The sequence below is a fragment of the Ambystoma mexicanum genome, chromosome 9, assembly GCF_040938575.1.
Source record: "Ambystoma mexicanum isolate Mex_15411 chromosome 9, UKY_AmexF1_1, whole genome shotgun sequence".
In the NCBI taxonomy this organism is placed as follows: Eukaryota; Metazoa; Chordata; class Amphibia; order Caudata; family Ambystomatidae; genus Ambystoma; species Ambystoma mexicanum.
In genome coordinates this window covers 1,402,420,327-1,402,432,919 of record NC_090931.1, presented here as the reverse complement: position 1 = coordinate 1,402,432,919, position 12,593 = coordinate 1,402,420,327, and the positions used below count along the sequence as shown (strand labels likewise).

Sequence of the window (12,593 nt, the reverse complement as noted above, 5' to 3'; positions counted from 1 at the left end):
CAAAGTTATTCTGCCTGTCAAGAGATCACCCACCCACCTAACCAAGCTTGTTTGGGTAACAGAATCTGCACCAGGACACTAGTTGAAGATTTCACACCTGTAGAGGGCAGAACAAAATGAATCCTCCTGGCTAGAAACAGTGATTTGTGAACAAGACACAGGATCACCAATGCAGACTACTGAAGGCAGAGGACACATGGTCTCTAGGTCCAAGGTCACAGAGAAGCCACACTGCAAGACAGCACACTTTCCGCAATTTGAACATTTCAACATCTTGGCTACTGAAATTAAGTATGTTACAGTAGTCCAACCCTCGATGAAAGGAGACTGCATACTATCAAGTATTAAAAGATCCTGTGCAAAGGTTTGAGTTAAAAACTCAGCTTAGCAACAGCAGAGGTTTGAGCGTTCAGTGATAAGTCAACATACATGTTCACACCCAGATCTTTCTCTGCCTTGGTTGGCTTGGGGAACAAGTCCATAGGCACTGGCTGTTAGGCGGCTGACCAGAGGTGACATTTGTCGGTTGCCAGAAAGACCTTGTTTTTGTACCCATAAAGATGTCATCCAAGTATGCGCATCCATCTGTGCACATGATTTGAAATGATGAATTTGATGTTGGTTCTGTTTGTTCAGCTGCACAATAATTAGGGTATCATCAGCATAGGTGTGAAAATAAATTCAAAGGACTCCATCAAATGTGCTACTGGCGAGACATAAAGATGATACAATAACGGTGAGATTGCTGGGACCTGTGGCACTACACATGTTAAAGGGATAACATTTGATTGGAAGGAACCACATGGGCAACCTATACATTTATATTATTTTGAAGTTTTGTATAGCACCATATTGCGATGCAACCACTTCGAAGTGCAGGTACAAAGAGTACATTTCTGGTTAAGAAATTATCAACAGTACACACATTACAGGAAGGGGGCACAGGAGAGAAAGCAATTGAATGTCTGAGAAGACTGTCGACATCAGCCAAGCTTTGGGTTTGCACTGTAAACTGTTTTAGGAAAGTTCATTACTCATTTCTACTGGGACATTGTTTGAACATTTGGAGCACAAGGCAGCAAACTAGCAGCCACAATGTCGATTTCTAAAGAAATTTGGAGAAGTGACAAAGTACCATGTTTTAGGATGGGTGGTAGGAATGGGGTAACCATGTGGGCTGGGTGCTACCAACTCATGATGCAGGTCCCGGGGGGCGTAAATAGAGGATCCCTTAGACTCAGTCCATCATCAGCCTTAATAAAGTCACATATCCACTGAGCTTTAGGTAACACAGAGACTGGATAGGAGAGGGCCCTGCAGGCGGCTGGTACCACAGGACACTTGGGGTAGGACTGAGGGGCTTTCAGTAGAGAAAAGTCATCAGGTAGCCAAAGCGGAGATACACACCCCTGAGGGTCGAACAACATCCAGTTAACCTTTGGGAAAACAACCTACTGACCTTAAGATAAACAGGTCAAACCCTAACCCATCTAACAAATTCAGCAAAAAGTTTGTATCAAGTAGATCCTCTGTCCAAAATGATAGTCATGTCTCTAAAGCGTATGGCAAAGTGAAAGCTCTACCTCTACGACCTTTGTCAACCCGCTGTGACTGTTACCCATGGGAAATGAACCAGCACAACAGATTTGGTCCAGGAGATTGACCATGAGGCCCAGACCAGCACAAGAGACATTGGCCAAGAAGTTGTTTCAACAGGGCCTGCATGGGGAACAGTACATGAGTAGCCTTGCAGACCTTAAACAGCTTTTATTCAAAACTGGCTGAAAGGAGATGTCATGGGGCTGAGGCCAGGAATGCCCATACCTACCAGTTTAGGAAATGGATGCTTGCGATTGCCACCAGAGTTTACCAGCAAAACAGCAATGGCTGAATGGCTGATCCTTTGGTAACACCGACATAAAACTGACTGTGGAAGTGGCGGATCAGCCTAATGAGGGCAATATGTAAGACTCCACACACAGCCACAGGGACCAAATGGTTTGACAATTATGGGACCTGATGGTAGACCGTAGTGAGAAAAAAAAAGCCCAGGATTTTATGGTGGGTGTGGTAGCAAGTGGCTGGAGTGAGCGCAGTTGGTGGATGGTGTCAGTGAGGGAGGAAGAGGGCAAGCAGGAGAGAAAGAGCAGAGGTGGCAGAGTAGTACAAGGTTGAGGAAGGAGAGAGGAAGCATTGTTGCAGTTTTAAAGATCAAAATAGAATAGAACAGAAATAGGAGGAGAGGAAATAAGAGGTAGCAAGACCAAATGAGAGGTGTTACATGAGCAGGAGAAGGGGGAGAACAAATACAAAGAGCAGAGGATGTGGGAGAGGAGGTGCTAGAGGAAAACAAGGAGGAGAAGTAAGAGGCAGAGAGAGTGGGAGGGAGGGAGGGAGGGAGAGAGTGAGAGAATGACAGAAGTGGAAAGTAAGGCAATAAGATAAGGTGGTGGATAACTATTTGGTGTGAAGAGAAAAGACCATTTGAGAGACCATGAAGGAAGCTGTAAGATGGGCTTGGGGGCCAAGAGGAGAGGTGAAGAGGGCCTGACCATTGCAGGCTGTCAGGGAAGAAACAGGAGAAAGTCAAACCGAGCCTGGAGAGATGGTCGCAACCCACTGGCCCGTCTAGCCAAAGATAGTGGAAACTGACACGGAGAGCAAAATCCAGTTAAGTGCAATAAAGCACCCACCACTCTACCATGTCAAGAAAGAAGTGTTGGAGCTGCTAAAACCTCAAAGAATATGAGTGGCTTTACTTGACCGCCAGGGGGTAGCGCCAAGAGGAGGAGCAGGACTGAATGACAGACATTGGTCTTTGAAGCTGGGCTTGCTCATAATTGCTTTTCTTTAAGTGTCCCATTGCCTTAATTTCAGTCCACTATAAACCCTTAGTATATTTCCCCTGCTAAATAAATCACTTTGAACCACATCATTTGAGTTGTTTGATTATCCCAGCACAGACGTGATAGGGGCTAAACAAGTTCAGAGCAGAATAAATACAACTCTGGAAGGGGCCTCTCTCTTTATGGTGAGTATGAGGTAGTTAGGCCCTCTATTGGAAAAGCTCTTGTGGAGAAGTCAAAATGCCTTAAATGCTTGAAAGGAAGCCATGTCAGTGTTTGTAAGGCTGGTGTGAATAGGTTACAAGGTTGGCGAAGTTGCAGCTGTCTGATAGAGCACCTATACGGACCAATGCAGGTGGTATTACAGTGGTCTAGTCTGGAGAGCACCAGAGCATGGGCTACATAGGTTTTCAGGAGCATTTTTAGAAAACTTTCCTCAGCATGTTTAATTGAAAATATGTTTTCTGTGAGCTGCCTGGTTAATTTGGGGGAGGAAGTTCTGGTCGTTGTCCAACAAGATCCCCACATTTCGAGCATGATATGATATGACATTCATAACGCGCCTGTACACAAGTGTTTCTTGTGTACCGAAGGTGAGAGGACCAAAGTCTAAAGAAGTATTTAAGAATAATCTGGATGGATCCGAAAATGGTGGAAGAGTTAGGATGGGCAGTGGGCTGACATATACAATAAACAGCCAAGGTGAGATAATCGAGCTTTGCAGAAAACCACACGGTGGCTGGGTGTTTGGGAAAAAGCCACCAATTCGTATGTGGGGGGCTTGGTCCTGAAGGTAGATGGCAATCCAGTTAAGAGCAGTGCCTTCCAGGACACAGAGTTGTGTGGAATTTGTTAATGAGTAAGTAGTGGTTCACAGTGACACATGCTGCTGAAGAGTCCAAGAGGATGAGTGCAGCAAAAGCCTCAGCGATGTTTTCCCTCATTAATAAGAGACTAGTTTCTTTATTTTTGAATGGCCGGACACTGGGTTCATTGTCATGTAGCAGACCATGGCTCTCACAATTCACTGCTTTGCAGCTGTGATTTTCCCCAGAATTTTCCACAAGAAGAGAATAATGGAGATGGAGTGGAAGTTGTCAACAGCAGTGGAGTTTTGAAGGTTTTGGATTTGAGGAGACTAGGAATTAAACAACTGGCAAGCTAGGCATTAGATAAATCTCAGATGGGTTCAGACGGCAAGTCTACAGCCCCTATCTGAAGGATGGAGAGAAGGGATGACATTTTTCAGTTGCTGCCCTAGGTATGCTGGCAACAACGATAATATCCACACTAGTTAAAGATGTGTAGATAGTGAAAGTGCAGGCAGTAGGATTGTCAAGGCAAGGGCGAGGGATACACAGAGTTGTTGCTTTACAGAGCCGTGAATTTGACATTATCCTGGAAAGCAGATGCGAGGGTAGTGTCTATGGCAGTGGAGAGTGAGAATGTGCAGGCTTACTGCGTTCAGCATAGATTTTGAATATTTCATTAATTTCCTTTTGAGCATTGACAATCCATTTGTGGAAGAATGCAATCTTTTTTTGATAGCTTAGTGGCAGTCACGATTAAGGACATTGCAGTATACCTTATCCCTGGGAAGGGGGATTTGCACCAAAGACACCCAAGGATTCTCACCACTCTTTATCAAGACAAGATCTTCATCAAACCATGTATTGGCTTCTTAATTAGGAGCATGGCATAGCACCGTTTTGCAAGAGCAGAGATGTTTAAAGTTTGCGTGATCCCAATGTGAAGCGGGAAGGGTTCTAGAGAAGATCCTTTGGCATGGGTGGGAAAAGAGAAATTGTCTTTGGGTTTAATATTGGTATGAGACTGCAATGTTTGGTGAGAATTTTGTGTCTCTGGATGGGCACTTTGTGTGAAGGATAAGGGAGGGTTTGCTCGTCCAACTCGTTGAGCAGAAGGTGGTGATCTGACCAGTCGAGGAGCAAATGATAATTGGGGCAATGCAAGAAGTAGAAGCTGAAGACCACAACCAACAATGGTCTTCCCGATGGGTAGCCAAAGTTTAGCGTGAGTTGAAAGAAGACTTCTGAGAGCTTGGCACGAGCAGGGTCCAATTAAATGTTTTGGTCTCAAAAAATGAGGATACAGTTGGGCATAGTTTGGACAAGACTTAACTTCATTCAGATAAGAGTGTGGTTGCCAAACTTATTGTGACTGTGCCAATCTTTAATAGAATAATATTACCAACAGCTCTATTATCGGAGCAGCTTTGCTTGGGAGACCTAAGCATGCAAACTAATGATGTAAGTAACAGAATTGTGAACTCCTGTGTATTTGCTCCTTGAAAAGACTCAAGTAGAAATAAGTTAGGTGTTAGTTTGTTTCAAATAAATTCACTTGTAAACATTGCATTGTTTTAGAATATCACAAGAATGTGGTCTTTCTATACAAGTATGAAATGGTTTCCTTTCTCGATCATATAATATACATGGATGGTCAGGATATCTAATACAGTAAGGAGATATGTGCAACTGGTGAAACTACCTAATACCTCTGGTACTCTGTGAAGTAACAAAGCAATGTATCAAAGTGAATGTATGTTAATTAAACAAACGTACACATAACTTAGATCTACTCGAGTCTTTTCAAAGAGAGCATGCACAGGAGTCCACAATTCTGTTACAGTATTACACATTCTGCATTCGGTTGCATGCTGAGGTCTCCAAAGCAATGCTGCTCCGATAGTAGAGCTGCTGGTAATAATAATCTATCCAAGAGTGGCGCAGTCGCAATAGATTTGCCAACCGCTTTTCGGTCCAGTCAAATAAAACAATGCCCCTGCGTTTGCTGTTCTGTTTATGAAGTGTTATGTTTCCTCTTGAACCTTAGCATCAGTTTTATTGGTCTGCTGTTTTCTGCATGCTGAACATCTTCAATTGCGTGGTAAAACCCACCTAAGTAGGGTGGGCATTTCAGAATCCATTCAGCCAGCGTGTCCACTTCAGAGATTAAACCTATATTTTAAATGTGGGACTCCCAATGTGGGTGCGGTGGCAGCCTTGTTTTGTAATCATAATCCGCACTCACAGTGTGGGTGCGGTGGGAGTCTGGCTTTGATATCATACACAGCACTGCCAGTGTTGGAGCAGTGGGAGTCTTGCTTTGATGTCATACAGAGCACTCCCAGTGTGAGTGCGGTGGGAGTCTTGCTTTGATGTCATACAGAGCACTCCCAGTGTGAGTGCGGTGGGAGTCTTGCTTTGATGTCATACAGAGCACTCCAAGTGTGGGTGTGGTGGGAGTCTTGCTTTGATATCATATACATGTGCTTTAATTAGAAATAAAATGATCACTTACAATCAATATTATGACTTTATTGGAGGCAACTGAAGCAAATAACATAATTTCCATCTGTACAGTCAGAAGCAGGGGTGTTCCACCCAAAGATTAAGGAAAGGGGTTCTCCACTCCACCCCATCCATCAAGGTTTAGAAACGTTTTACAGGCCCAGTTTCAGAAGAAATTAAACATGTTCTCTGTGCCCATCTCATATTTCATCATTCTGCCCCCTTTATGTTTCACATTACCCTGTCAATTAAGCTGATACTTGTTTTTGCTAAAGTTAGTGTTGAGCAGTGCGCAAGGTTGAATAATGTGCGCGGAACGTACAGTTTCCAAACATTACTGTTTAGTGTTTATGAAAGGTGCTTGACTGAGGGCCCTGAAATCGGAGCCCCCTCATAGGATGTGGGATTGCACCAGAGCACCAGAAAATAAAAATCTCACAGTGCCTGACATTGTCCACCCATTTTCCTTACTCTCCCAATTGCAGCGAACCCCTTGGCTTCTCTATTGGTGCTACCAATGAAGAACACATGTGTTGTTCTTGTAATGTGAACACATGCCTACCCGCAACGGAAAGGATAACACAACTGCAGTCCAACAGATGATAATATACTTTGGATCACACCTAATGTTTCGGTTTTGAGACGACAGCCGACTTGAGACTTGTTCTCTCATCCTATGTTAATCGGTTGTCCAATGATTGACCCAGTAAGAACCAGGCCACTGCAGAATGGTGCACTGGGCTGAATCAGTCTTTCAGGGCACAAGAGTTTCAGCTCTAATTTCCTTTGAAAGCTCCTTGGTTGTATCCTATGTTCCTTTTGGTTTCGTACAGGGCAAACCTCTCAGCCTTCCACCACCCGCAACTATTAAGTTGTAGTTTTGCCAATCGCTGTGTATCTTGAGTGCCTTTTCAAATTCATTAATCATTTGTTATCTGCACCATTTTAAAAATTAATGCCACTTGTTTTAGGGCATCTCCTCTGTATAATTCAACCAACCCCATAGATTGACTGACCTTTATGGAGCACTGAACATTCCTGGCAGGTGGGTGCTTCTAAAAATCAGACTGGGGTAGAATAAATCACAGGGCATTTCAAGCGTTGTGCCCCCTCTTGCTGTCATTTAAGAAGCACCAGTGTGTCAGGAAATCTCTCCAATTGCTTGCACCCCATAAAAGCTGCCCTCAAGCAATGCTATGTTTGGGGGAAAGAATACAAGCCAAAATACAAAGAACAATAGACAAAAAAAGAAACACAAAACCCCCACATGATGTGAATAAAAGCACCACTGAGCACGGTCAGTATTTATATATACAGACAATAGCCCCAGGTAAATCTCTAGCTCGCTGGCACATTGTGCAGGGCTGCACAGCGGCGTGGGGCAATTTTACTGCAGGCGCAAGGCCATTGTTCCTCGCTCCTCCTGTTTATGGCCGGTAAGGTACTGGTGGCACTCAGGGTCTCCCCTTACGGTGGGGGTTCCAGGGATGTTCTTGCCAGTGGTTGGGTCGACGCACCAACACTCCCCCCGTTGACCGTTAAGTGACATCTTGCACTGTGAGGAAGGACAGGGGGGACAAAACAATAGTTTAATGAAAGAGATGGCAGAGCCGGTCAAAACAATACTTTAATAAAAGGAAAACGTAGAACACTCAAATCATTAGAACTCGGTGGCTTAAGCAGAAACATCAATGGAAGCTGTGTGTGTGGGGGGCGGGGGAGTGGTTTCAGGGGTTGGGTGGAACAGACGACAAGACAAAAACATATCACAAGACTTAAACATGATATCCAATAACCAAACGATAGCCAACGTGAGAGTATACATGAACCAGTGGACTTGAGGGTGAATTCCAATACCATGTTGCCGTTCCTATGTCAGGCTTCTTCTCGGCCTTTTCACTCTGTCTTTCTTTTTTTGCCCTTTACCTTTTAATTAGTTTAGACCCCTCTCCACTCGAAATCTGCTCTGTGGGTTCAGGGATCCCAGCAGGGTCTGTGCTATAGCCCCCAGTGAGCTAGTCAAGCTTCCCCATCTCTAGCTGTTGCCAACATCCGGGTAATAGTCGCTAGGAGGCTCTAGGTACCTCTCGCAACACTCCTTCACGGTCTGCGCTTTTTGGGCTTGGCCGTCTCTTGTAGAACCTCTCTTTTAAAAATTCCTTCAAGTTCTGGGCTATTTGGCTCAGCCATGTCCTATCCTGTTCTCTCCTCCTGCTGTTCTGTGCTCTCTGGAATACCGTCCTAGCTACCAGGCCACTGGCCTCCTTCTGTCTTCTAGGTGTGTCTCGCTGATGGCAGTGCTTGGCTGAGCCCTTCAATGGTTTACTTGGATATAGGCTATAGATGCAGGGTGAGAAGGTGGCTGCCAGGTAAGTAATGCTGATCGGCTGCTCTGAGACAAAGTAAGGCAATCCATTCAGTGCCCTTCTTATTCTTAGCCATCCTACCTTATTTCCTTTGCATCATTCACAGGGAAGGTCGTGGTGATTGTTGTGGCGCGTTTGTTTTATTTGATATGTTATTTACATATATGTGTTTACATTTGGTGCCTATAGTTTCTTTTACTGCCAACCTTTCCGTGAACTGTTACAGGAGCTTTGCAGGGTCGCTTTCTTGAGTCATGTGTATTTGTATTTGTATTTTTTTTATTTGTATAGCGCACCAGGCCCGAGGGCAACTGGGCGCATATCTTACATCACAAAGGTACTTGAATGGCAGGATAAATTTACAGTAGGTCAAAAAACAAAACAATCACAAAGGCAGTATGATACAGTTATAATCAAACAACATTCACAAGGGCAATATAATACAGATCAGTGCAGGTTAGCAGGCAGCGTAGCAGGGGAATGGGGGTGGAGAGGTTCAAATGGCCTAGGAGGGACGAGGGTCAGATGTGGCGGATAGCCAGATCTTGACTGTGTTTGAAAAGGGTGGGAGAAGGCAAGGTTCTAATGGTGAGTGGCAGTGAGTTCCATAGTTTGGTGGCAAGGACTGGGAAGCTAACACCACCGGCTGTCTGAAGTTTGTATCTAGGGATCATAAGACAATGTGCTTGGGTAGATCTGAGTGTCCGTGCAGGTGTGTAGTGAGAGAATCGAGAGGCTAGGTAGATGGGGGCCAGGTTGTTTACGCATTTGTGAGTAAGGGCCAAGGATTTGAGTGATATCCTTTGGGCAACTGAGAGCCAGTGTAGGCTCTTCCTGGATTCGGTGATGTGTGCAGATCTGGGAATGTTGAGGGACGCTCTGATCGCATTGTTTTCGGAGATCTGAAGTTTGTTAAGGTTGCGTTGGTTGGTGCCTTGATAGAGTGCATTGCAATAATCCAGTTTGGACATAACTAATGTCCTAGCGAGGATGATGCAGTTCTGAGTGGAGAGGAAGGGGCGGCATGCTGTAATCAGCTTGCAAGTGTAGGCTGACGAAGCGACAACTGCGTTGGTTTGCCTATTTAGGGAGAGTGTAGAATCAAGGTAGACTCCCAAGGTTTTTGTATCTTTGGCAACTTTGATAGAGTTGCCATCGATGTTGAAGGCGCTGAAAGAGGGGTCCAAATTATTAAGTCTTTGTTGGGTGCCCAGGATGAGGAGCTCAGTCTTATCGTCGTGAAGACAAAGCTCGTGTTGGGCCATCCAGGCTTGAACAACTTGGTAGATGTTGTTCAGTGCTTTGGAGTCTGCGATGTAGTAACCAGTGATAGGGGTGAGTATCTGGGTATCATCCGCGTAGTTGGTGTAGGTGACACCCAGATAGTCAAGCACATCAAACAAAGGTTTGGTAAATACATTGTAAAGTGTAGGGGATACACACGACCCTTGTGGCACTCCGCAGGGGACTGGGGTAGGATCAGCCAATGAGGTAGGCGAGAATACTCTCATGTGTCTGTTGTCCAGGAAGGAACTAATCCAGTTAATGGCTTTATCGGAGAAATGAGCGGCAGATTTCAAATGTTGCCAAAGGATTTGGTGGTTAACCAAATCGAACGCTGCAGGCTAGTTTGCCATGTGTTCCAGTTTGTGCCATAAGTTGAACCTGGGGGATGCAATGCGGGGTGGAATCTCGACAGTCGGGGAGGGGGTGGAGGGTGCAACCTCGTGCCAAAACGTGAATTGAACGTGTCTCTGTCAGAGGGGGTACTTTTTTAGATAATCCATGCTTAGGATGCAGGCTGGGCGAGGACAATGCCTGCGCGTGCTAGGTGGAGCAAGCATGGGATGAGTGGGAGTGGGCTGCACAGCTGCGTGCTAAGGTCCCCAGTCTTGGGGTGTTCAGAAGGGTGAACACAGCCTTCATGCCAAGGAGTACCTTCTGTGGATTTACCACCGAACATCCTCGCTGATTACAATGGCCGGTCATCCCAGTGTTGGGAATTCAGTGCACACTAAGATGTTAGTCTCTCAGTGACCTTGCCAAGTTCCATTGTTCTGTGGCCATGCTGATTCTCGGGACGCATTGGGGACAGGACACACCATTTAGTCATTAGTGATTTCACTCTACAGAGTGACTCCTGCTCTTTTATATCAGTTGGATTTGGCAGATTTCCTTTTCAATTGGTGCATGAGCGGCAGGTCCTTTGCGATGGGTGGCTGGATGGAAGGGGAAGGGTGGAAGTGCCAATGAGGAGAAATGGGGTAGATAGATGGTTGACCACTGTTGTTTGAGCAGCTGCTGTATCAGAGACCTGGCCCTCAGTGTGCAAGGCATAGAGGCCTGAGCTAAACTCGGAATCCTGGTGTTGGGGTGGACGTCCCGGGAAATATCTGTTCCTCAGGTCAGCAAGAGGACTTGAAAAAAATATGTTTTTCCCAGCAGGCAGGTTTCCAGACTTTACCAGACCTCTTTCAGTCCATCAATGCAACTTGTTTGAGTGGCATATTTGACTACGTATGTGCATGTGATATATAGTATAGAGCTTCTCGTCCATTCCTGCCTGATGACTTATTGCGCTGCTCATTATCCTCGATTGAACTCTCGTCACTGCCCCCACTGGAATTCTCACAATACTCTGTTCACTGGCTCATTGTTCTCCCTTCTTTTCCCTGGGAAATGTATACTCGCTCGGTAGCTAACACTATTGCTTACTTAACCATCCTCTAGGATCTGGAATAACCTCCCTATGCTCACCCTACCTGTTTCCCAATACGCCTCCTCTGCTGCTCACTAGCCGAGACTACCCCGTCACATTTTTGCCTCTGAACAGCATTGCACCACAAAGTTGTAATGTGTTTTCCTGTTCACCTTTGTCCAATTATTACATGCTGGCACCACCATACCCACCCCGCCCCTCCCAGAAAGGATGCCTAACATTCCCACCGGTCATACTGATTGAGTTTTAGGTTTCCTACGCATCAGAGGGCCGTCCATATCAATCCCTGCGGAATCTAAAGGTTATTCATAGGGATCCTCACCTAGGTCCTCCATGTTGAGTCATCCAGGAAAGGATCTTGGATCGTCAATAGAGCAATCAGGGCAGTTTCTGGCCAACTGGTGCCAAGGGCGAAACATCTGAATGCTCCCTCCCATCCTCCCCCCGACTGGCACACATCACTCCCAAACTACACCTGTGTCGTGCGACAAAACCCATCCTCAATGTGAATAAATAATTGCAATATAAATGAAGCTGGTTTCATTACATTGTAATGCAAGTACTTTACAGAAGAATTCTAATGTGAAAACACAGCTGTTGCCGCCGAAGTAAATGGTTTTTCTGTCACCTGCTCTTAGGGAAGGCCTTGCCTGAATGCAAAGTTGTAGAGTTGGGTACTGTGCCAAGGCAAAAGAAATAGTAGGTGAGAACAATTCTAAAATAATTATTTTATTGAGTCACAAAAATGTGATTTAAGATTAGCTCCTAGTCAAGCCAACATTAACTAGGTGGTGGCAAGTGCTAATGTTTCACATAATGACTTTGTCAAGGCCAAGAGGTCTCAATAATTATTAAAAGCCTTCAATTGTGTCTCTCAAGACACCTGTTTGTAATCACAGGTGGTGGTGGGTTAGTAGCATATAGTGCATTATTTCTTCAAATTGTCACAAGCATCTTTAAGTCAGAAATAATAACTTTTTGTGCCAGTAAGGTATTGTGTTACACTTTGGTACAGTATTGCACAGTTACTAACATGTCTAAATATGCATTTACAGATGATCTTATATTTTTGAAAAAGGATTTTCCTAGTGGAGAGAGAAGCGGGGATGGAGATGGAACGGAATGAAGAGGAGGTTATAGGTTCATATAAAGAGAGTTCATTCATAATGTAATAGTGACCCTGTATTTCCCCGTCATGCAGTGCCCAGTACTTAACGGCTTGTGTTTGCTTCCATGATGGTTTGTACCTGTGTACTTCATGTGCAGATTAACTGTCTAAGAGTATTAAGGGTGCCCCTGGGTACATTATAACTCAGTGTTCAGGCATATATTATTTGATTCAGTTGAG

At 44.9% G+C, this 12,593-nt stretch overlaps 1 protein-coding gene across 1 annotated transcript in view; it reads right to left on the bottom strand.

Moving 5' to 3' along the window:
* Positions 1-6,166: 6,166 nt before the first annotated feature.
* Positions 6,167-12,593, bottom strand: part of IGFBP2 (insulin like growth factor binding protein 2) — a 563,251-nt gene continuing 556,824 nt past the window's right edge. Inside the window, exon 4 of the mRNA XM_069616811.1 lies at positions 6,167-7,715. Coding sequence (XP_069472912.1) covers positions 7,548-7,715 — 168 coding nt within the window. The 3' untranslated portion in view covers positions 6,167-7,547. The remainder of the gene's footprint in view (positions 7,716-12,593) is intronic.